At 44.4% G+C, this 24,478-nt stretch overlaps 2 protein-coding genes across 2 annotated transcripts in view; both read left to right on the forward strand.

Annotated features, from left to right (window-relative positions):
* The window catches only part of sh3tc1 (SH3 domain and tetratricopeptide repeats 1), a 104,498-nt gene extending 93,671 nt beyond the window's left edge, over positions 1-10,827 (forward strand). Inside the window, exons 19-20 of the mRNA XM_084328076.1 lie at positions 663-859; positions 9,151-10,827. Coding sequence (XP_084184202.1) covers positions 663-859; positions 9,151-9,405 — 452 coding nt within the window. The 3' untranslated portion in view covers positions 9,406-10,827. The remainder of the gene's footprint in view (positions 1-662; positions 860-9,150) is intronic.
* Positions 10,828-12,709: 1,882 nt separating this feature from the next.
* Positions 12,710-24,478, forward strand: part of htra3b (HtrA serine peptidase 3b) — a 45,159-nt gene continuing 33,390 nt past the window's right edge. Inside the window, exon 1 of the mRNA XM_084328077.1 lies at positions 12,710-13,665. Within this exon, the coding sequence (XP_084184203.1) occupies positions 13,227-13,665 (439 nt within the window). The 5' untranslated portion in view covers positions 12,710-13,226. The remainder of the gene's footprint in view (positions 13,666-24,478) is intronic.

Raw genomic sequence — 24,478 nt, forward strand, 5'->3', positions numbered from 1 at the left:
GAGAGTTGAATATGGCCACCCGTGATGTCATCGGAGGACACTGAATCCTTGTGTTGTGTTAATTACAGCTCAATGAAATTATGTAGATGAATAAATAGCAATCCCTATTGCAATCCTTATCTAAATGTATTTTGTCAACATTATTTTATTGAACTGTAATTAACACAACACAAGGATTCGGTGTCCTCTGATGACATCACTGGTGGCCATATTCAAACTCATTAACTCTCAATAACTGGCAAACTAAAAGAATGTGTGCAAAACAGTTTAGAGCCTTGGGATATATACGTGAGATTATTTCGCCGCTGAGAGATCGTGCTGTGCAGGTGAAAAGATGCGACAGCTGCCTCCTCGTGTACCGGAGGGGACACGTGATGCAAAAGGCTTGGTCCACATTGCAGCCGGCCTGTGGGAGGCATGGTCTAACAACGTTCGAGACAGGGGAGGGTAGAATTGGATAATACGAAATTGGGATGGGAGAAAAATAGAAAATAGGAGAAAAAGGTAGATAAAAAAAAAATATTATTTCATAATTTGTTAAACCAACATTGATGCCACAGAGGATGCTGTTCTACTCTTAGCCACCAGATGTCAGACTTTGCTGTGCAACGACAAAAGGCAAACAGTGCTCACAAAATGAAGGTGGACTCTCTCACTAACAGGTGACCGTCTGAATGAGCGAGTGTCCTACCACCGCCTGGCCGCCCTGAACCACTGCCTGGGGCAGTTTGAACTGGCGGAGCACTTCTACCTGAGGACCCTCTCCCTCTGCCCCGCACCCCTCCAGTTTGACGAGGAGACCCTGTACTACGCCAGGGTCTACCAAACTTTGGGAGACATCATTTTCTACGACCTGAAGGTAGAGAACGTCGCAAAAAATATTTACACTTATTGACCATATTCACACAGTGGCCAAGAAAGGAACTGGATGCTCTGCATCAGGGTTCCCTACTTTTCCATATAAAGAAGTTTCAAATAGACAGACATACCTTAGGTGACCCCCATTGACCATATTCTCACGGCGGGCATTTTTCATTTGTCATGCTCTGGATGAGATTCCTTTCCACCCTGTTCCCACCTAAGAGCAAAATAGCCAGCATGTGAATATGGTCAATTCCATAAAACGGTTCCGTTTTGCCGTTAAGATATGATTTAGTGTTCAGGAATGTGAAACATATGATCCAGAATAGTACTGCCTATACATTCTGTCATTGGGAATAACTTCTAGTCAATGAAATAACAATGCCTCTTTTTGTTGGGGCTCTTCTGGAACCCCCCCCTGGACCCCTGGCGGTCCCCCCAGACCCCACGTTGGTGCCCACTGCTGTAGACACCGAAATGGAATGGAGTGGCATGACGCTAGTTTCACATCCAGCTGGGAAGTGTAAAAACCCTCCCCGTCTGCAATAAGACAGTTAAATTCAAAGTCAGGGTCCAAAAAAACTCCCAGCTTTTATGACCCTCTTTAGACCTTGAGGTCAACTTTGATCCCTACCCTGCTACCCTTGACCTTTGACACTGTGGGGAGTTGCCACCACCTGGCCGTGACTGTTTCTGTTGTGGCGTAATATTACATTTATTTTACTGTTATGGTACTTATCTGTTTGCCTGCCTGCCTGCCTGCCTGTATCTATATGTCTACCAGTAGTGGAAAGTAACTAAGTATTTTGAGGTACTTGTATTTTACTTGAGTATTTTCATTTTAGGGAACTTTCTATTGGAAATTGTGTACTTTTTACTCCACTACATGTATCTGAACCCATCGGTTACTAGTTACTTTGAAGAAAAAGTATTTTTGCATGCAGAAATTGGCACAAGTTGAGTGAAGAAATACTGTGTACATTGAATTTTGAAGCCTGCCAATTTCAAGGGGACTTAATTAAAGATTAAGATTAACTGGACCACATATCACTTCAACATAACCATTAGAGGTCAATGAATCAAATCAAATCAAATCAAATTTATTTGTAAGGCCCGACAACACACGTTAATGTCCCCATGGGCCGGACACATCTTCTTTAAACAAGTCAAGAAGAAACATCACAATAATGGGTGATAATGGGTCAAGAATATAATGCTTCCAAGCACTGAAATACAACATCATAGAATATGTAATTTTTAGTTCTGATACTTAAGTACATTCAGTGTCAAACACTTCTGTGTCTTTCTTTACTTAAGTAGAATTTTGAATGGAGGACTTTTTTTTTACTTAAAGGAACATGCCTACATTATGGGAAATGTGCTTACCGTCTTCTCCAGAGTCAGACAAGAAGATAGATACCAATTTCCTCTATGTGCATTCCAGCTGCAAGCTAGCCTATAGCTTAGCATAAATTAATGGAAGTGGATACGGACCACTAGCCTAACTTTAAAAAACTCAAGAGGTGTTTTTGGCCAACAGCTAGGCTACCTGGTCCGTATCCACTTCCATTCATTTGTGCCAACGATAGGCTAGCTTGCAGCTGGATAACATTCTAATGAACGCACAGAGAGGAAATGAGTATCTTGTGTTTTTGTCTGACTCTGGAGAGGATGGTAAGCGCATTTCCCATAATGTTGACACGTTCCTTTAAGTAAAGAAACAGTGTACTTCCTCCTGCACTGTCTACAAACATTATTTCATTTGGTTATTGAGAAGGAGTAAAATCAGGGGCGGCTGGGTGGCGCAGCGGACATTGCGCTCGTCACCAACGCAAGATACACCGGGTTCGAATCCGGCTGTCGGCGTTGCCTCCGGCTTGGGCCGTCCGTCATACTAACTCAATTGGCAGAGTTAGCGGGTGGGAAGTCGAAGTTTCAAGTTTCAAGTTTCTTTAGTTCAAGTTTCTTTAATAGTTGTCATACAGAAGTACAGAATACTTTTGTACAAAATGCTTCTTACTGTTGCGCTCCAGAGACTGTGCAAGACAAGATAAGTATGAAATAAAAACATAGTAAAATTAGAAGTAAAAAAAAGAGGTCACAGTGTTCAGTTTAGACATATGTACAATGTTCGATGCAGAATAGACGTAGTTACCATACAATATACAATACTGTGCAGTGTACTAATATACAATACTATATAGTGCAAGGCAGAAATGGAGAAATGGGACGAGGTGCAATTTAGGTACAATTCACAGGTGTACGAGTTGTAGTGCAAATCCTTTATCAATAAATATAAAGTGTAAGTGTGTTTGTGTGATCTAAAGTGTGGAGAGTGGGTGCTGCAGTGTGTTGTTTGTTTGAGTGAGTGTGTGCGTGTGGGTGTGTGTGCTGTGTGCATTTGATGGTTGTTGCATAGTGATTATTGTTCGTTTAGCGATTATTGTTCGTTTAGCAGCCTGATGGCCTGGGGGCGTTTTCCTTAATGCCAAGCAAGCAGTGCAAAAATGCTTCCGCATTCGTCACCGCACGCTAGTGCGGTAAAGCGCCCTTCTTTTCAGGCCCCGCTTAGACAAATGCTACCGTGCGTGCACCGGCGGCGGCGTGCTCGCTCAGGTGCGTGCGTGCGCCGGCGTGCTCGCGCGAGGTGCCCGCGCATGCGCATGAGATCCCGCCTTGGTTCGACACGAGCGGAGCTCAATATATATAAGTCACCGCCCCTTATTCAGTATCTAGAAATAGCTCAATTGGCAAGGCCACATGGCTGTGGATCCTATGGCTCGTTTGCTGGCGAGTTCGAATCCCATCGAAAATATTTTTTAACGTGATTTTTTTTTAACGTGTATTCTTTCGCCGGTTAAGGTTAGGCATGGTTAAGGTTAAGGTTAGGCATTGTTTCGGAGTTGGTTAAGGTTAGAACGGTTAAGTTTAGGCGCTGTTAAGGAGCTGGTTAAGGTTAGAGTTTGTCAAAGAGAATGGCAATATAATTTCTATGGTTAAGGTTAGGCATGGTTAAGGTTAAGGTTAAGGTTAGGCATTGTTTCGGAGTTGGTTAAGGTTAGAACGGTTAAGTTTAGGCGCTGTTAAGGAGCTGGTTAAGGTTAGAGTTTGTCAAAGAGAATGGCAATAGACAGCCTATTTCCGCGCGACCTGGGCGCTGGGCGGCGGAAAATGAAAGGCGCATTACTGCACGCCACTACAGTAAATTTTTGCACTGCTTGCTTGGCATAAAGCTACACGCGGCCTGGGGATAGAAGCTTCTTCTGAGTCTTTCTGTGCTCGCCTTAAGACTCCGGTATCGCTTGCCTGACCGCAGCAGTTCAAAGAGGCAGTTGTTCGGGTGGCTCGAGTCCTTAATAATTCTCTTAGCCTTCCCCTTGCACCGCTTGTTGTAAATGTTCTGGAGGGTGGGAAGCCCCCCTCCAATTGTGCGTTCGGCTGAACGTGTCACTCTTTGTAGTCTGCTACGGTCTTGTGCAGTGCTATTCCCAAACCAGGAGGTGATGTTGCCGGTCAGGATGCTCTCTATTGTACATGAGTAGAAGTTCCTAAGGATCTTCTGACTGACTTGGAACTTCCTTAGGCGCCTGAGGAAGTAGAGGCGTTGTCGTGCCTTCTTCACAACACTGTCAATGTGTGTGGTCCATGTCAAGTCCTCGGATATGTGGGCTCCGAGGTACTTGAAACTGTTCACTCTCTCAACCGGTGCCCCGTCGATGCTGAGGGGGCTGTAGTCCTTGACCCCCGACCTCCTGAAGTCCACAATCATCTCTTTTGTTTTGCTGACGTTCAGGGAGAGGCAGTTCTCCTGACACCACTGTGACAGGTTCTCTACCTCTTCCAGGTAGGCCCTTTCGTCGTTGGCAGAGATCAGGCCCACCACTACTGTGTCATCAGCAAATTTGATGATGGTGTTGTTGTTCCACTGTGCTACGCAGTCATGTGTGTACAGGGAGTAGAGGAGGGGGCTCAGAACACAGCCCTGGGGGGCCCCTATGTTGAGCGTGATGGATGAGGAGGTGCAGTTGCCGGCTCTTACCACCTGGGGTCTGCCCGTCAGGAAGTCCAAGACCCACTGGCACAGGTCATAGTTCAAGCCCAGGTCCCTGAGCTTGGCTATGAGTTTGGAGGGGACTATGGTATTGAATGCTGAGCTGTAGTCGATGAACAGCATTCTCACATAGTTCCCCTGCCTCTTGTCCAGAGGTGGTAGTCTGGTCGTTGTGGACAGCGACTCCTACAGGTCGGTTGGGGCGCCTGCACAGCAAAGTCAGGAAAGTGGCTGGGGCAGTGTGAGCCTCCTACACGTTACTCCTCACCAAATGAGAGTCCGCGCTGGCAGGTGAAAAGATGTGACAGGCTGCCTCCACATGTATCGGAGGGGACATGTGATGCAAGGCTTCTATCCTCCCTACAACCGGCCAGTTGGGGGCATATGCGAGCAACGATCAGGACAGGGGAGGGAGAATTGGCACGAGGGGTAAATTGGGATGGGGAGAAAAAATCACAGAAAAAGGAGGAGAAAAAAGTAGATAAAAAAAAGAGAAGGAGTAAAATCCTACAATGACTAATCAAATCAAATCAAATTTATTTGTAAAGCCCGCAATCACAGTTAACACTTTGGATGCCAGCAACGCGTTTTGTCGTTAGTTCATGCCGACCTTTGAATGCCACCAACGCTATATAGCGTTTGTTTGTCGTATTTTTTTTTATTGGCGATTTGAATTCATATTTCATCAATCAAGCCTCAGGTTAGTGTTGCAGACTCTCTCTGAGCTCAATTGGGAAGATACCGCCCCCTATCGTCTCTCCCTGTGTAACTGCACCCCATTCTTTTTTTTAGACTGATGGGGGGGGGGGGGGGGGGCAGCCTCCTCATGTTACTTTTCCGTCAAGCCAACTGAAGAGACCAAGTGATCGCCAGCCCGGAAAACGCGTGAAATATATATTTACAGTACCCAATGCTGAATCAATAAACGCGATCGATATTTGGAATGGCGATCAGGAATTGGAATAATCTTTTTGGAGAACATCTGATCTGAGGTAAGGAATCTATTTTACCAGTCTTGGGGTAATCAGAACTTTTTTCACAGATATATCAACGTGTCCCATATGTGTGTGTGTGCCGATGATCAGGAAATGAGAGAATCGATATTTCAGCCCGCTTCTATAACGTGCATAAGTACACATATCGATGATCTAGCGTTTATTTGAAAACTATTCATAAATAGGCCGAAAAATTACAACGTTTTTGTGTATTCCAGAATATTCCAGTAAAGGGCGATTATCACAGAATCTATATATTTTCGTGAAAAACAAGGGCTTTTCAAAATGCTATAAAACAGAAATGAACCGATTAAAAAACTATCTGTTTCGACAATGTTAACTGCAAACAAGTCATTGATAAACTACGGGCAGATTAGACACATAGCCATAATTTAAGACAGAGATTATGCGTTCACAACGCTATCATTGAAGTGGGTGGTGGCATTTAACCATGTTTTACCATGAATGAATGAATGAATGAAAACTTTATTTAACAGATTGCAGAATGGGTACAATACAGTACGGCTCAATACATACAATTGTTAAGGGGATGCAGACCTGAGAAAGACGTTTGTCTTGTTTCCATCAGGGTCCCCCATTTTCAATTCATATAGACATTTATGACATACACAACATACATGACATTTATGGCATAGGGACATATAGGTATTTAGTACTGATACATTTGTGACATAGGCGGTATTCAAATATACAGTACTGTTACCCCTAGATCCTGACAGAGTATATACATATGATGGGGAGGGGACTGTACATTAGGAGGGGTGGGTGGGTGGGAGGGAAATATACATACGGCGGGGAGGGAATATATACATGCGGTGGGGAGGAGACTGTCTATTAGGAGGTGGTGGGGGTTTTGGGCATTTACGGTGGCCAGTTTCGAATTGCAGCCTCCCGTAGGTGCTCTTTAAGGGCGGTTTTGAATGTGGGCAGGGATTCACATTCCTTTACAGCTTTGGGTAGGGCGTTCCACATTGTTGTGGCATAATTGCGAAACGTGTTTAGTCCCTTGTTTGAGCCGAATCTGGGTTTAACATGATTTGTTGAGCTTCCTCTGGTGTAGTGGTTGTGGTATTCACTGACCTTTGGGAAGTATTTTGACATGTACATGGGCACCCCGGTCGTATAGTGTATCTTGTAGACCAGGCCCATTGCAAGTTGCTGTACTCTGTCGTCTACTCTAAGCCATCCTAGGTTGGCAAAGTGGGCAGGGGTGAGGTGGGTTCTGGGGTTCAGGTCAAGTAGTAGTCTGACCAGTTTGTTTTGTGATGTTTGTAATTTTGTTTTAAGCGCCTTTGAGGTGCTTTGGTACCATGAGGTGCACGCATAGTCATAGTACCCTTGAATGAGTGCTCCTGCCAGAGTCTTCAGGGTATTCTTGTTTACCAGAGAGGAGATCCGGTACAAGAATCTAGTTCGTTGGTTGACTTTTTTTATTACATTGGATGCCATTTTGTCACAGGAAAGATTTGCCTCTAGGATGGAACCCAGGTAGGTAATTTCGTCTTTCCTTGTGACAATATTGTCACCCACTGTAACTGAGAAGCCGTCGGTCTTGCTGAGTTTGTTATTTGAACCGAAGAGAATGGACTCTGTTTTGCCCATGTGTAATGATAGTTTGTTATCAGCGAGCCATATGCAGATTTTGCCTAGTTCCGTGCTGAGGGTTTTTTCAACCTGCAATTTGTTCTTGTCAGAGACCAGCAGGGCTGAGTCGTCCGCAAACAGGAACAAGTTGCAGTCACAGGCTGACGACATGTCATTTGCATAAATTAGGAAGAGTAGCGGTCCTAGTATGCTTCCTTATGTTCACCAGGCAGTGGTGTGTGTTAATGTGTTAATGTCCCCATGGGCCGGACAAGTCTTCTTTAAACAAGTCAAGAAGAAACATCACAATAAATCAAGAACAAAAAACCCACCATGAAATCAAAAAAAATGTAAAATAAATAAATGCAACACTCCCAGACATACCCCAGCGAAGGTAAGGAAAAACTCACTAAAAACCTAGCAATATGAAAAAAGCACTACATGCAAAGTGGAGGAGAGAAACCTTAGAAGGGCTGTTCAAGGGGGGGATCCCCCTTCTTGGATGTCGGAGATAGTATTGTTGCTATGGTATATGGATGGATCAGGGGCGGAGCTAGGGGGTGGCTACTTGGGCTCAAGCCCTGAATGTTTTCTGAAAAGCCCCGAATCTATTTAAAAAAAAGAAATGATTTTTTTTTTTTTTTTTTTTTTTTTTGACAATTCATCATTGTTACATGAAAATATGTTTGCACCAGATTTAGCAGAAGCTAATTTCCATCTGTGGTCTATCCAGCTGCTAACTGTATTTGAGTGAGTTAAGTCTTGGTGTCATGGTAGACTCAGACCTAAGCTTTAAATCACAATCAACAAGTTGACAAAAACTTAATTCTTCCACCTTAGAAACATAGCTAAAGTATGGCCATTTATAAATCAAAAGGACGCTGAAAACTATTTTATTGCAATGCACTATTGCATTATTTTATTCTATTTTACTAACTATTTTATTGCACTGCACTATTTTACTTTGTATCAGTGAATCATAGACGCCTGGCCATAAGAGCATTCGGAGCATCTCTGCTCTCCCACTATTGAACTTGGGGGAGCAAAGGTATGCTCTTGCTCCACCACTTTTTGATCATATGAAAAATATGGTATATCCCCCCCCCCCAATATATAAATCTAACCATAACTACGTTATGGTTAACTGAGTTTTATAGTGAAAAGAGCAGCTTTATTGGTCAAGATTGAAGGCTCTATATTGCAGGAAATTGCACGTACAGGTTAATTAAATTTAAAAAAAAATCTGCCACCCATTGCCTAAAAAAAAAAAAAAAAAGAGGGCACCTATCTGGGCTAAGCCCCGGATCTCCTATAATCCTAAATCCGCCCCTGGGATGGATGGGTGGAGAATAAAACAGGCAAAATAGTTGGTATATGTACATATACGTGTAATAAAACACAAATATGTACATGCAATAGCAACTGGGGTACATGAGAACATTTTTGAAAGATTTAAATAGAATAGAGATAAAAAAAAAAACGACAACAAAAGAGAAAGCATAGGGAAACGAGCGCTAGTATGAAAATAGGATAAAGGCTAAATGTCAAGGCTCGGAGCTCATAATATCAGAGTCAACAACACTGACAATGCAGCCGCCATGTGAAAAGCGACATCATCTGCCACTGTCCTCCTCACAGGACCCGTTTGATGCAGCGGGCTACTACCACCTGGCCCTGGCGGCGGCCATGGACCTGGGCAACAAGAGGTCCCAGATGGAGCTGTGCACCCGCCTGGCCACCATCTACCACAACTTCCTGGTGGACCGGGAGCTCTCGCTCTTCTTCTACCAGAAGGCGCGGGGCTTGGCCGCCGACCTGAACGTGAGGAGGATCAACATCGCGCCGGACCAGTCGTACGACAGCGCGTCGCAGTACAAGGCCAACACCCCCTAGGAGATGCTGTGTGTTGTACATGGAGACGGCTTGTGAAGACCAGGGGTGTAAAAAGTACCCAGAAATTATACTTAAGTGAAAGTATGGGTACCGTCTCAAAATCGCACTCAAGTAAAAGTCAGAGTATCTGGCTAAAAACACACTTGAGTAAAAGTTAAAAAGTTTCTACTTTTAAATGTACTTAAGTACTAAAAAGTAAAAGTAAAAACTTTTTTTCTGACTGTCTATTCTTCTGATAGCGGGTGTTTAATCAAGGATCCCCGCTTTCTAGTCTTGCACAAGGACCAATCAGGATGGGTATGGGCGGGTTAATTTCCCATTGATGGGGATTTGATTGAAAGTGCGGCCGCAGGATTAATAATGTTAACGTTAGTTCGGCCAGAGAAACAAATATACTACGGTAATTAAAATGGTTGGACCTGCAAAATGTGTGCTTTGTACTTTGTAGGTCTGCATTTTAAATGTAAGGAGTAAAAAGTATGTTTTTTTTTCTCTGAAATGTAATTGTGTAAAAGTACAAGTATACAAACCTAATAATACTAGAGTAAAGTACAAATCCGCAAAAACAGTACTTAAGTACTGTAACAAAGTACAATTACTCAAGTACTTTACACCCCTGGTGAAGACAACGTGCCACTTTCGAGATGGAGGACAGCACCCTGTTCTCTCCCCCGAGAAGCATCTTAGCAGCACTGAGATTGTCAGTTACATCGAGTCCATGTTAGTTATTTTAGTATGATGTTCACAGGCACTTGATTGATCAGGTTTAGTCAGGATTTCAATTAAAAAAAAAAAATTGGTTGGTTGGTTGTTTTTTTGGGGGGTGGCGCATAACACATTTTTGCCATTCATTTCTCATTTCTAAACTCTGGTTACCTTGCTTTACCAATTTCTTGCCTTTCTGTGTTGTCCTGAATGATCACATCCATATAGTAATTAGAGAACACTGGTCCAAAGAGGGGGCTGCTGGGGAAATTGTGTAATCAAATTGTATTATATATGCATATTGCTCCAAAGCAATGTAAATAATTAATTGTAAAGATTTGGTTTGCCGTTTCACATGATTGTACCAATTATGTTGCCTATTCTTCAAGTGCCTTAACGCAATGACAACTACCATACAGAAGGCCATCGGTCAATGATTTACGAGTCATTACCTAGAAACAACGTCGTGAAGCCAAGCCAGGGCGCCCTGGTGAGGCTGACTGTATTCAGTTTCGGTTTCCTTGTTCAAAGAAACATTTTAACAAAGTCCAGCAGGGGTCGTACACCTGACCTTTGAGTCCACAAACAATAGATCACCACAGAGAATGTGTGCCATACAGTATAAATAGTCTGTTTTCAATGTTTTTCTTCACCTGTTGATTTAGTTATTATCAAAAATCACTGTGATGATGATGATGATGATGATGATGATGATGATGATGATGATGATGATTGTGATGATTAGATATAATCCAAATGCTGTAAGTAAATTTGACATTTTAATGTACCAGACTTATGTACTCCTTGACTGGCTATAAGTCTGTAACTTGATATAGATTGTATCGTATTTCAGACCATTTTGCATATTATCTAGAGATGAAAAGCATCTAGCGTTCCAGTCTCCTGCTGGGATGCAGAGGTCAGCAACCATGAAACAACTGGAATTCTTCTGTCCTGTTTTCCAGATGGAGAGAGAGAGAGAGAGTAGTTATTAATTTGCCAGCCATTCAGTTTTTCACTGTTGTCTAACATAAGTTTAGCAATTAAACATACAGTGTATACAGTATCAGAGAGCCTTCATAGAATCATAAATGCATGAAATACTTCAAAAGGCTTTTAAAATTCCAGACGTGACCACTGTAGGCAAAATTATAAACAAGCCATGCCTCCCATAGCGTTTCGCATCAGAAAACACCATTCCATCAGGAAGAATCCTTCAGAAAAGTACAAGGAAATCAGTTGTTTAGCTACATCTGAGGGGAAAGTGTCCCCCTTTCTATCCATTACATTTCTATTGGTTATTTAAAGTACGTTTAAGAGTCTGACAATTATCACCAAGTGCTCCCGCCCCTCCATGAAGCCCAGAGGCGGCGCGCGGACGTCCTGAGGAACAAGGGACCCAGTGTTGTCTCCGACGGGGCCACAAGTGATTGACACCGGGCCTTTCAAATAAACAGGCTCACGGTCGGGTGAAATACATATGACTCTGGTCGACACCCCTCTTGTCAACCAAAACAAACCTGGGTCACCTTCCATCCGTGATATTCCCGTTCAGAGGCCCCTGCCAGCTGACCCCCCCTACACCCCCATTTTGAATGTCAGCATGCCGGAGAAATGTTCTAAAAACAGACTCAACATCTGCACAGAGAGGAGTGTGTATCTGTCTGTGTGAGAGAGAATGTGTGTGTGTTTGTGTATGTCTGTGAGAGAGAGAGAGAAAGAAAGAGAGGGTAAGAGAGTGTGTGTGCATACCGGTACATGTGTGTGTGTGGGAGAGGGAATGAGTGTGTGTGTGCATGTGTGTTTATGTATGTCTGTGGGAGAATGAGTGAGTGAGTGTGTGAGAGAAAGAAAGTGAGAGAGGGTAAGAGAGAGAGAGAGCAGGTCATCTTAAATTGCCCTTACAAGGGGACTGTAATAAAAATCATGTCCTCATATCCCCACGTCTGGAGGAATGAATGACATAATGTTTTGACAAGAAGTGAGACACGTGTATCCGACTGTTGACTGTCTGCTGCCCAGTGGCACCATTATTTACATCAATATCCTAATCCCCCCATTATTTGGGTGAATTCCGCGAGACCCATTCATGCATATAGAAATGTAATATTTGTTCATGGTAAGATACTGACAACAAAATAATTTTGAAGGGAAGGGCAAGGGGGGTCCCCTGAGAGACACCCCTACTGGCCCTACACCAGCATGTGTCGACATGTGGTTTTGATTGATTGATTGAAAACTTTATTAACAGATTGCAGAATGGGTACAGTACAGTACAGCTCAATACATACAATTGTTAAGGGGATGCAGACCAGAGAAAGACTTTCGTCTTGTTTACATCAGGGTCCCCCATTTTCAATTCATCGTAAGGTACCTGTATGTGTTTATGTGGTCAAATATTGACAACAAAGCTCATTTTCAAGTCATGCACGGTTGCGGTGATGATGGTGCATTGGTGACATAATTATTTGTGCAAAGCGTGATGATGGAAGAGGCCGAGTGAGGTTTTCGACACAACAAACACCACGCCTCCTGGAGAGCAGCTGCTTTCCATATCTCCTCCTCTCTTCAGACCGGTGCTCTGTGGGACAGACCCGGCTATAACACACAAAGCGACCGACAGCCCGCTGGAATCCTCCCTGAACTCGGGGATTGAAAGGACGGGACGCGGCTCTGCAGTGCCAGTCTGCAGTTGGGCACACTCCGGCGAACACGCTCTCGGGAATGACCGCAGGTCGTTCGTTCTGTAGTCGCGACGGCAGAGTTTGGACATACAATACGCACATTACACACGCACTTTCGGGCGTTTCGGGTTTTTATTTTCTTTAATCAATTTTAGCATGCATTTCCCATCATAAAACTGGTGGAGGGACGGCATATGGACTGGTTTATATTGCGGTAGCAGCAAGAAGACACCGACTGTGTTTCACGTGTCGATCATTCTGCCCGGAATGCCCTGCAGGGAAAGTGATGCGTAAAAGTGGAACGCTGCGCCTTCTCCAAAGTGCCACTTGCGACTTTACAACAACGAACATGATCTCCATGTAAAAAATATATATATTTACATTTGATCACTTTGGCATTTGACCATTTTCACTTCCAAACACCTTCCACACATGATTGCAAACATGCAGGTCCTACTGTTCGCCACCGTTCTCCTTTACATCGAAGAGTTCGTCAACGCGGCAGAGCCGAAAGCGAAGTGCCCGACGCGGTGCGACGTGAGCACCTGTCCGAGCCCCAGCTGCCCGAGCGGGTACGTGCCCGACCGCTGCAACTGCTGCCTGGTGTGCGCCCAGGTCGAGGGTGACCCGTGCGGGCGCAAGGATGACCTCCCGTGCGGCGACGGCCTCGAATGCAAGCGCCCGGGGGGGGGCAAACCACGGCTGTCCAAGGGCCTCTGCCAGTGCAAGTTCAGCAGTAAAGTGTGCGGCAGCGACGGGAAGACGTATGGCAACGTGTGCCAGCTGAAGGCGACCAGCAGGAAGGCTCTGCAGCAGGGCCTGTCCGCCACCAGCCAAGTCCACAAGGGGCCGTGTGAGAACAACAGCATAGGTGAGTCCATTGTTTATCAAAAAGAAAAAGAATAAATAAAAGTACTTAGTAACAACAAGGCTGATGGGGAACATCTGGTTGTAACATCAGGCATTTTTCTTTTTGGGGGGGGGGGGGGCTCTGAGATTTGGGGGGGACCCTGATGGAAACAAGACAAACGTCTTTCTCTGGTCTGCATCCCCTTAACAATTGTATGTATTGAGCCGTACTGTATTGTACCCATTCTGCAATCTGTTAAATAAAGTTTTCATTCATTCATTCACTCATTCATTCATTCATTCATTCATTCATTCATTCATTCATTCATTCATTCATTCATTCATTCATTCAGGGACCTCGGATGACAGTTTCTTGTGACCCGCGCTATAGGTCACATGTGATTTAGTACCACCCCTGCTGTGATAGCCTTTAGGCTTTTACTACTATAACTACAACACTACAGCGATTCTTATCAGTGCCAATAAACAACATTTAAGGGGCAGGTGTTCCGTTAAACACCCCGTTAAAGCGGAGTGAACCAGTTATTAGGAGCAGAACAGGGACAGTGCTCTGCCGGAATGTCCGTTATATATACTGTCTGGGTCATTAAAGCTTTTAAAGGGATAATCCACCCCAAAACAGAATTTGATATTCACGGACATTTTATAAGCTTGATGCTTAAACAATTTTTTTCTTTCACCCAAGCACGGGACCGACCCACGACCCCGGCTCATCGAGCGTTGTGAGGCCGAACAACAGGACCCATGTAGTAAATGTAGTCAAGAAATTTTAAATAAACATTTAAAGACTTTTTTTTAAATGGTTTAAAGCTAAAAGTGATGTTGTAAGGGTCTTACATGGTTAAAGGAATACTTCACTCTAAAATGACATTTTAGAAACTAATAGTTATAATCTAGATTTTGGAACAGCTCAGTCTTGGTTTCCCAATTCCCAAGAACAACAAGAAGTACTTAGATACCCTTGAAAGAGTGCCGTTCGCCCTTGGCACTGATGTGCGGTCAGCCAGTTTTATGTTTTTCCCCATAAAGGAAGGGGTTTGGGGAGGCCAGGCTGATGGGCTGATCCCGTCTCTGTGTCCTCAAGGCACCTCAACCCTATAAACCGCACCCCATTACCATTCATCACACACACACACACACGTGCACACGCACACACACACACACACACATTCTCTCTCATACAGGCATACACAAACACACACACATAGTCACTGTCTTCCCCTCTCTCTCTCTCTCTCTCACACACACACACACAAACAAACACACACACTTCTTGTATTGTATTATAATGTATATTTTTTTTACTGTACTACACAATATGGTGCCCATTGCCCAAAACATTGCCCTCTTTGGGATAATAAAGCATATCTTATATTATACACACCCACAGTCCCGCATAGATACACACACACACACACACACATGTATCACAATGGTACAGAATCACACACACACACACACACACACACACACACACACACACACACACACACACACACACACACACAATCCTACATGCACACACACACACACACACACACACACACACACACTTACGCACCACTTCCACACAATTACTCGAGTACTTTACACCCCTGTGATCAGTGTAGTTTGTGGATGAATGCCAGAGTTTGTTGTCGTCAGAGTTTTTACACTCCGAGTCCCGTTCCTGTCAGCAGTTTATGTGCATGTTTCTTCATTTCCTCTGTGACCTTTATGTACATTTTCCTGCCCGGAGGCAACAGACCCAGGGGCACCCTGCAGTCACAGCACCCAGGGGCACCCTGCAGTCACAGCACCCAGGGGCACCCTGCAGTCACAGCAACCAGGGGCACCCTGCAGTCACAACACCCAGGGGCACCCTGCAGTCAGACTCACAGCACCACATCAAGCCGCTACACATGGAGGGCAACAGACCCAGGGGCACCCTGCAGTCACAGCACCCAGGGGCACCCTGCAGTCACAGCAACCAGGGGCACCCTGCAGTCACAACACCCAGGGGCACCCTGCAGTCAGACTCACAGCACCACATCAAGCCGCTACACATGGAGGGCAACAGACCCAGGGGCACCCTGCAGTCAGACTCACAGCACCACATCAAGCCGCTACACATGGAGGGCAACAGACCCAGGGGCACCCTGCAGTCACAGCACCCAGGGGCACCCTGCAGTCACAACACCCAGGGGCACCCTGCAGTCAGACTCACAGCACCACATCAAGCCGCTACACATGGAGGGCAACAGACCCAGGGGCACCCTGCAGTCAGACTCACAGCACCACATCAAGCCGCTACACATGGAGGGCAACAGACCCAGGGGCACCCTGCAGTCAGACTCACAGCACCACATCAAGCCGCTACACATGGAGGGCAACAGGCTCCACCGTCTACACTCTACAGTATAGCTTACTATACTGCAGTCTATATCAGCAGGGAGTAATGTGCTGTAACCTCACTGTGATGAAGTCACCTTTCCGCCGCAACGTTACGTAGCGAAGCGAAGGGTGAGATTCTTGAGAAAACTTGTGGCGGCAGAATGAAATAGAATCAAATAAACATGTTTCTCGTGGGCGTTCAGTGATCGAATACCGACATTAAGAAGAAGGGTTAAGATGCAATAAAGATGCAATATTCCAATGTACAGTTTTGCTTGTACAGTGTCCCCCCCCCCACCCCTCCTATATTGAGCTGTACTGTACTGTACCCATTCTGCAATCTGTTAATAAAGTGTTCAATCAATCAATGCCTCCAAATATCTTGTCTAGTTATGGAACGTGTGTGTTAATTTATTACTTGTCGCCTCGATTACGTTTGTCGGAGAGGCAGTGCAGCATGCGTTAAAAAAGAGACCACAGACGTATTGCTAGGCCCTAGTACGTAAGCAAAAGGGTATAGAATAGGGAGGGCGGCTGTGTAACACAGTGGACTAAGCACTCGCCTACCACCGCAGAGACTCTGGGATCGAATCCAGCTGTCAGCGGGACCTCCGGCTTGGTCAGTCGTCCCTACTTACACAATTGTCAGTGTTAGCGGGTGGGAAGCCGGCGGGGTGTGTGTGTGTCCTGGTCGTTGTAAACTGCGACTCCTACTGGTCGGTCAGGGCGCCTGTTCAGCAAGGAGGGAATCTGGGGGAGATAGTGTGAACTTCTGCACGTGTTACGTTCCCCCAGTGAAACTCCTCGCTGTCAGGTGAAAAGAAGCGGCTGGCGACTCCACATGTATCGAGGAGGCGTGTGGTAGTTCTACACCCTCCCCAGGCTGACAGTGGGGCAATGCACGCAACGACCAGGAAGGAAATTGGCATAACGACTAAATTGGGATGGGTGCAAAATACAGAAAGCCCCAACCAAATCTAAATAAATAGAAGAATAGGGATGGGCAATATATATCAATATTTAAAATTGTCCTTATACATGTGTTATTGTATCAACCCCCCGCCCTCGAGCGAGGAAGCGGTAATACAGAACCAGGCCCCTGTGTGGCGCTAATGAGAGAACCAGAGCCATATTGTCCTGACTGACTGACTGACTGACTGACTTGCTGGCTGGATGCTGGCTGCACGGTACAGTCATCATCACTATATTGTCCCCATGGAGATTGGTCAGGAAGCAAACCAGGGTAAATAAGAAACAAGCAAAAAATGTATCTCATGAGGATAATTGTTGAAACAGAATCACATGCACAGATGCCCAAAGACACACACACACACACACACACACACACACACACACACACACACACACACACACACTAAACGTTATAATATACATAATCCTTTGGGGCACAGCTACAGACACTGACCCAGTGCTTCACACTCGGTGGCTGTTTGATTGAATGATTGACTACATTTATTCCATTACCCCTCACCCTAAACTGAACCCTTAGTGCCTACATGCCTAACCCTGAAATGGCCTATTTTAAAGGTGCACTATGTCGTTTGGAGAGAGATAACAGAGCCCACTAATATAATGTAATAATTATATCTCTTGTTATCGTACATTCTAAGAAAAACATTTGAAGCACTGTACATCAAACTGAAGCCTATAGCAGATGCTTTGTTGAATAGTAAACATATTTGTAAACAACATTTCTGGCCCTGCAATTGTAACAACAACAACAACTACACTACACTTTTAACTTTTCAGTGCCCCAGGAGCCCAGTTCTTCCCTGAGCATAGTTTATTGTAATGTACATTTTCATATACCATTGAAGTTTTCCACAAAATGTTGAAAACGTATTTCCCCCAAAATTACATACTGCATCTTTAAAGTGAGGATCAGTCAAAGAAAGCTAAAGTTAGTTCCTCTCTCCTGTCTTTGTGGGGACATGTCATGTGGTCCTAATGAAGATAGAGGTACAAGAGCTTGTACACACACACACACACACACACACACACACACAGAGTCCCCATGGTGATACTCAGGAAGCAGGAAGTCCTGACTGCCCCATACAGAGACACGCCACAGTGTGTTTACACCTTACTTTGATCATAAGGTCGTTATTGTGTCTGAACTTAATGTGACACACACACACGCACATACAGTACACACAAAAAAACACAGACACACCCACACAAACACACATACAGTATATATAACTATTTGATGCACACATGTACACACTCACGCACTCACACACACACACACACACACACACACACACACACACACACACATACACACACGTGACTGTCTGTGTCACTGAAGCGTATACCAAACTTCTGCTTGGTGGTGGAACAGGAGAGCATGGCTGACTCCACACCCTGGTCTGGTCCTTTCTGTAGGCCAGTCATTATGGCCACTTAGATTCTAGCGAGTCTGAAGTCTGAAGATAATCTCTCTAATTGACCTCTTCCTGGAAGTTCTGCTGTTATTACAGATAATTGTTTGGAATCCCCCCCCCCCCCCCCCCCCCCCCCCCCCGCTGTGCTTTGAGTGACCTTCAAAACTGACTTTCCTTTTTTTTTTTTTTGGTGTAGGCTAACTTTTGTTTGCATTCCCATTATCATTTTAGCCAATATTAGCAGATCAGACATGAAATAAATGTACAATTCACAAAGCAACTTCATAGAAATGACTAGAACTTAAAAGGAACACTCCAACCAGAATCTGACAAGACGAGTATGTCAGTTCTGGAGTTGTATTTCTTCACTTTTTGACGGAGCTATAGCCTAGCTGCTAAGCTAAGCTAGGCTAGTATGTACCTGGATCTCTCTCTGGGGCTACTGGACACACAAAGATGAAAGCAATATCAATCTTCTTGTCTGAGTCTGGGGAAGATGGCAAATAAGTGTGTTTTCCAAAATGCTGGAGTGTTTCTTTAAAGGTGCATTCTGTGATTCAAATGTAAAAAAAGAAACGAATAGAGACATGTTTTTTCATTTTCTTGTTGATTGACTGAGCCATTTATTTTCCACATGCAAACGCAACTCCCCACATTACCCCACATTGGTAATGGTAAAACAAAAATAATAATAATCATAGATTTGCTCTTTAAATAGCACACTCTTTCCTCTCCAGTTGGCTCCTGAGCCTTCTCCAAATCCCAATTCAGCTGCAATTGCTCTTCTTCAGACCAAAACTCACCAAACCACATTCTCCTAGAATTCCCAAACCCCAGCGCTTGGCACTGCCTCATACGGCAGACTGGGAAATTACAATGGGATTCCGTGGCGCTGAAGAGAGCCCGGGCTGAGCCGTCATTACTGGGTTAACCACCACACTGTTACCACTCAAGAGAGAGAGGGTAAGTAGATCAGGTTTTCCAAGTGCTCCGTCAGGGCTGTGCCATCAGATGGGTTCCGTTAATGTCTGGGTAGTCGACCGGAGGGGAGTCATTTATGTAGTGCTGATCTATTCCGCGACTTGATATTCCCTTAACTTGCATCTTGAGAGTCTAGACCAGGGGTCAGCAACCTTTTTGACATGGAGTGCCTGTTTGAAATATAGTTGTAACTAGTGTGCCTCAACAATATTCCATGCATCGTAATTTTTTTTCTCATAATCAGGTCTTTTTAATGATAATTTTTACATTATTACATCATTATTGTTATTGTTATTATTAACAATATTATTATGATGGTTGTATCAACCCTAAATCTGAGTGTGGGGGGGGGGGGGGGGATGCAATGCAGACAAACAGCTGCATACAGTGCGACCATTTCACTCACATTTGCCCATTCATTTTTGGACACATCACACACCATCGGTGTGTGTACTGTACGTGTGCTGTCATAGCTCCACCTACAGGCCTAATGGAGAACACCAGGAGAACACCAGGATGTGAATGGAGGGTGAATGTGAGGTATATCGTGTAAATAAGTTTTGATTGATCGCAAGACTACACTGTAAAAAAAATTATAATAATAAGTTACCAGAACTAAAAAATATTGAGTTCATTAAGGTTTTCAGTTTTCAATCCATAATAAGTTAACAGAAAAATAAGTACACAACCACATTATTTCAACCTAATAAAACTATGTTTATTGTCATTGTTTTAAGAACACAAGTTGACTTGGTAATACTCACATTTTGAGTAAAAAAATGGCTTTTAACATGTGCAATGTTCAATGAAATAGAAAAATAAATAATAAAATTCGTTGATTAATCCCACTGGTCACAATGGTGACCGTAATAATGTTTTTGTTATTTGGCTCTGCAAATGTTACTGAATGATGTAGCAATGTATTTCCAGCTAAATTGAAATAATAAACAAATAAAGGGTCTCAATTAAATATGTGGTAGTAAAAAGAACCTGTGGGAGGATTTCAACAAGATAAATGCGACAACAGTGCAAAATATTTCAATATAATATAAAAAAAAAAAAAAAAATTATTAATTTTTTTATGCTGCCCCCTATGCAAATGCCCCCGCGTGCCTATGCAGGCACGCGTGCCTAGGGTTGCCTACCCTTGGTCTAGACCTTCTCCAGGGATTTCCAGACGGTTAGGCGGATATGTACTGTATGACCACAGGACAACCTTGTATTTACAGGAATTGGGCCGTAGAATAGGTGCAGGTTTTTGTTGGTGCACTCACATGGAAAGGATTCAAATACGAATACTTAAAGGAACGTGGCAACATAAATGCGCTTACCATCTTCTCCAGAGTCAGGCAAGAAGCCATCAGAGCCCTGAACAATGAACATTGAGTGCTCAGAACATTGAACTATCCACACACAAGCACACATGAACACACACACGACACGCACGCTGTGCACGCTCACACACGAGCAGCCACTTAACACTTTAACATGAGCGGGCACACACTCATGTCGCACACACGCACACTTATGGCCAAAAGGAAAGGACACTTTAAATTAGAATAACAGGAACAGTGTATTGCACTACCAAAGCTAACTAGCATGTCCCATATGCTCTGTATATAACTATGTACAGATACCGAGATGTCACTCCATGTTACCTGTTACCTGTTTACTGCACAATGTTGTTTTTTCTTTTTTTGATTCTATTATATGTTGTACCACTGTATTGCACATCGTTGCGGGCAAGACCACCCGCATTTCATTGTATACCTGTATGCCGTGACAATTAAAACTCTTGACTTGACTTGACTTGAAGATAGATACCAATCTCCTCTCTGTGTGTTTGGTTGTAGCTGGTCCGTATCCACTTCCATTAATTTGTGCTAAACTAGGCTAGCTTGCAGGCGGATCGTTTTCTACTGAACACACAGAGAGGAAATTGGTATCTATCTTCTTAGGGTTAGGGTAAGCGCATTCCCCATAATGTTGGCGCGTTCCTTTGAAAGGAGTGAAATTGTCTCTCTCTAAACAAACAAATAACACATTGTGTTGTCCTTCGTATCATGGTCTTATCCTCTCAGACATAGTTTCTCAAACTATGGGTTAGGGACACAAAGTGCCGGTGGGTCTCGTCCGCGTGACATTACGTTTTAAATGAGCCCGGATCCCAGGGCAAGATCATAAATATTCACACGTTTCTCGAGCTGAAAAGGCTTAGGAACCCCCAGCTGTAAGTCTTAAGCTACATGGCGATGTGATGGATATGGCCATGACTTAGACAACTCAAATGTTACCGTGGATGGAGGTTGCGTTGACGTATGTCTACATCCTGCTCTGTAGATGATTGTACAGATACAGTAAGCTGATTATACAAACCAGTGAGGTTATCTTATTGTTTATAGTCTAATCTTGGAGACTTTATTCTTAACCCTTGAGTCAACCTTTAAAAAACCCACTACCTGTCTCCCTAGTGACCGAAACTGCGATCTCAGTAAAACATAGCTTTTTCATGTATTGTTCCAATTTTCTTTCATGAATATCATTATTAACTTCAGTCCTCACCATACATATCAAATATTTATCCATTTTCAGGATTTTAACCATTTCTTAAATTAGGGTTGGGGTTAGGGGGTTAGGGTTACCCTAGTGTTACCCTAACCCTAACCTGTCCAGTTCTGCGACTAGGGTGAAAGGTGTGACACTTGTTGTTCACTCGCTTAATAGTGATTGTTTTAAAAAAAAAAAACATGGATTATTGTAATGTAGGTCAAAGATGTGATACTGAGCTACTTTCCTGGCATATACATAAAATATAGCCAACGCTATCCACAAACACAGATGAAGAAAACCCTAACCCATTTGACCAGAATTGCGACACGGGTGACTCGAGGGTTAATTGCCAATTGAAACCCTCAGGCCAAATACTTTATGTCCAGTATTATTTAGTGTTTTTAACAGTCAGTGAACTGCAAAATAATTTGTAGTAAGAATGTACTACACCACGACTGAACAGTACGTCCCTATGGTACACATATGAATTCACTCAAAAGTCAAGCTGTGTGCACTGTGAAGCCAGAGACCCGACATACTGTAGGACTGTATACCTGTCACATAGTGGTTGGTCACAGGAAATGTCCTGTCAGCTGAGAGTCTTTGAAAATGCTGTTATTGGCTCCATCCCCTTATGCCCTGCCCACTTCTGGCATACATTAGACCGGCAAATCGGGGTACTTTGGCTTTTTTTCCGCAACCATGCCTACTTTTAATTTTTAATTTTTTTGTAATCCTCTCTTTCTCCGATTTTTCTCTGTTTTCTCCCCGTCCCAATTTAGTCGTTGTGCCAATTCCCCCCCTCCCCTACCTGGTTGTTGTGCACATGTTCTCCTACTGGTCGGTACAAGTGAACCCTGAAGTCATCCGCACGCTTCCTCCGACACACGCGGCGACAGCCAGTGACTATTTTTTCCCCTTGGCAGCGAGGACTCTCATTGGTGAAGTGTAACGCGTGGGAGGTCACGCTGCCTTCATCAAGTCCTGCCTCCGCTGAGCAAGCGCCCAGACCTGACCTGCTGTCCACAACGCCAGATTCCCACCCATGACTTGCCCTCCCCCTAACCCAGCCAAACGGGTTAGTATAGCGATCAGCCCAAGCCCCAAGCAATGCTGACTCCGGGAGTCGAGACCGCAGCCTCTTGCATTGGTGACGAGCGCAATCTCCGCTACGCCACCTGACCGCCTAACCATGCCTACTTTAAGAGGAAACACAGACATACTGGGTCTCATTCCCGAAGATTTTTCAAAGATATATTCTGGAAGACTTATCTTGGAACCACTGAGACATAATCTATGACAAGTACACTCTGAGTCCTGAACGTGCTGGAGATATGTCTTAAGTGGCTGAAAAGGTCGCACAAATTATATTATCTAATATCTGCTTGGAGAATGGCATTCTGTCTTAAACTCAAAAGCGTGTTCCCGTTCAGCTCATTTGCATACAAAACAACGCCTCCATAGCTCCTTATAAGGCAACTGGTGACGCAGCTGTGTGAAATGGAATGGCGGAAGTGCTTTGCGAGTCTTGCGAGCCGCGTGATTACGAAACCTAGCGTCAGTCAGTGCCAATCAGAGAGCGTCTCCGAGAAATGCGGCTAGGTTTCGTAATCACGCTTGCGCCCATCAAAACTAGATTAGATTAATGTATTGGCATCATATACAGCTCGCGGTACACACCTGCCGCAGCGCGCACACACACACACGCGCGCGCAGTACTGTATACAGGGGGCGAAATTAAAGCCCGCCGCCCGCCAGGGGCGCTCAGTTTTTACCTTTGGCGCTTGCCACTGAGAGCCCTGCCCGCCGTGTGGCGTGTGGACGTGTAGTTCATAACGATACTCTTATTTTGAAAATCTGTGCGGGTCTCATTTCCGGCCCAAGCGCAGCTAGAGTCATAATATCGATGGCTCCGGCAGTTAGCAGCATTCGGTTCGTATGATATTCTTATTTTGAAAAAAAACGTGGCAACGAGTCATATCCGCCCAGCCGGGCCAGCCCTGCAGCGGGATACTATTGGCTTCTGCTCGTATCAACACAGAGCGGCCCGCAGCTCTAGTGCCACTGCTAACGTTAAGCTCTCAGAATGGTAGCAGCTCGCCCGCAGCATCTAGTGCTAACGTTAAGCTCTCAGAATGGTAGCAGCTCGCCCGCAGCATCTAGTGCTAACGTTAAGCTCTCAGAATGGTAGCAGCTCGCCCGCAGCTCTAGTGCTAACGTTAAGCTCTCAGAATGGTAGCAGTCTGCTCTAGTCTAGATCGGACCTCCATGAGCTGCATAATACCTCCGTTCCCTCGTTAGCTAGCTCGCGTTAGCTAGCTCACGTTAGATCGAGCTGTCCCAGTAAACTAAATTGTCTTAACGTTATCTACCGGGCTAGCAGTAGCTACAGATAGCTCCTGATATCAATGTCTTATAATAACATTGATTGAATGCGTATTCTAGCTGAGGGCATGTTGAATGTGATTTGACAAAATAACCGTAACGTTAAAAATAGGGTCC

Source organism: Notolepis coatsorum (genome assembly GCF_963971535.1).
Source record: "Notolepis coatsorum genome assembly, chromosome: 13".
Lineage (NCBI taxonomy): Eukaryota > Metazoa > Chordata > Actinopteri > Aulopiformes > Paralepididae > Notolepis > Notolepis coatsorum.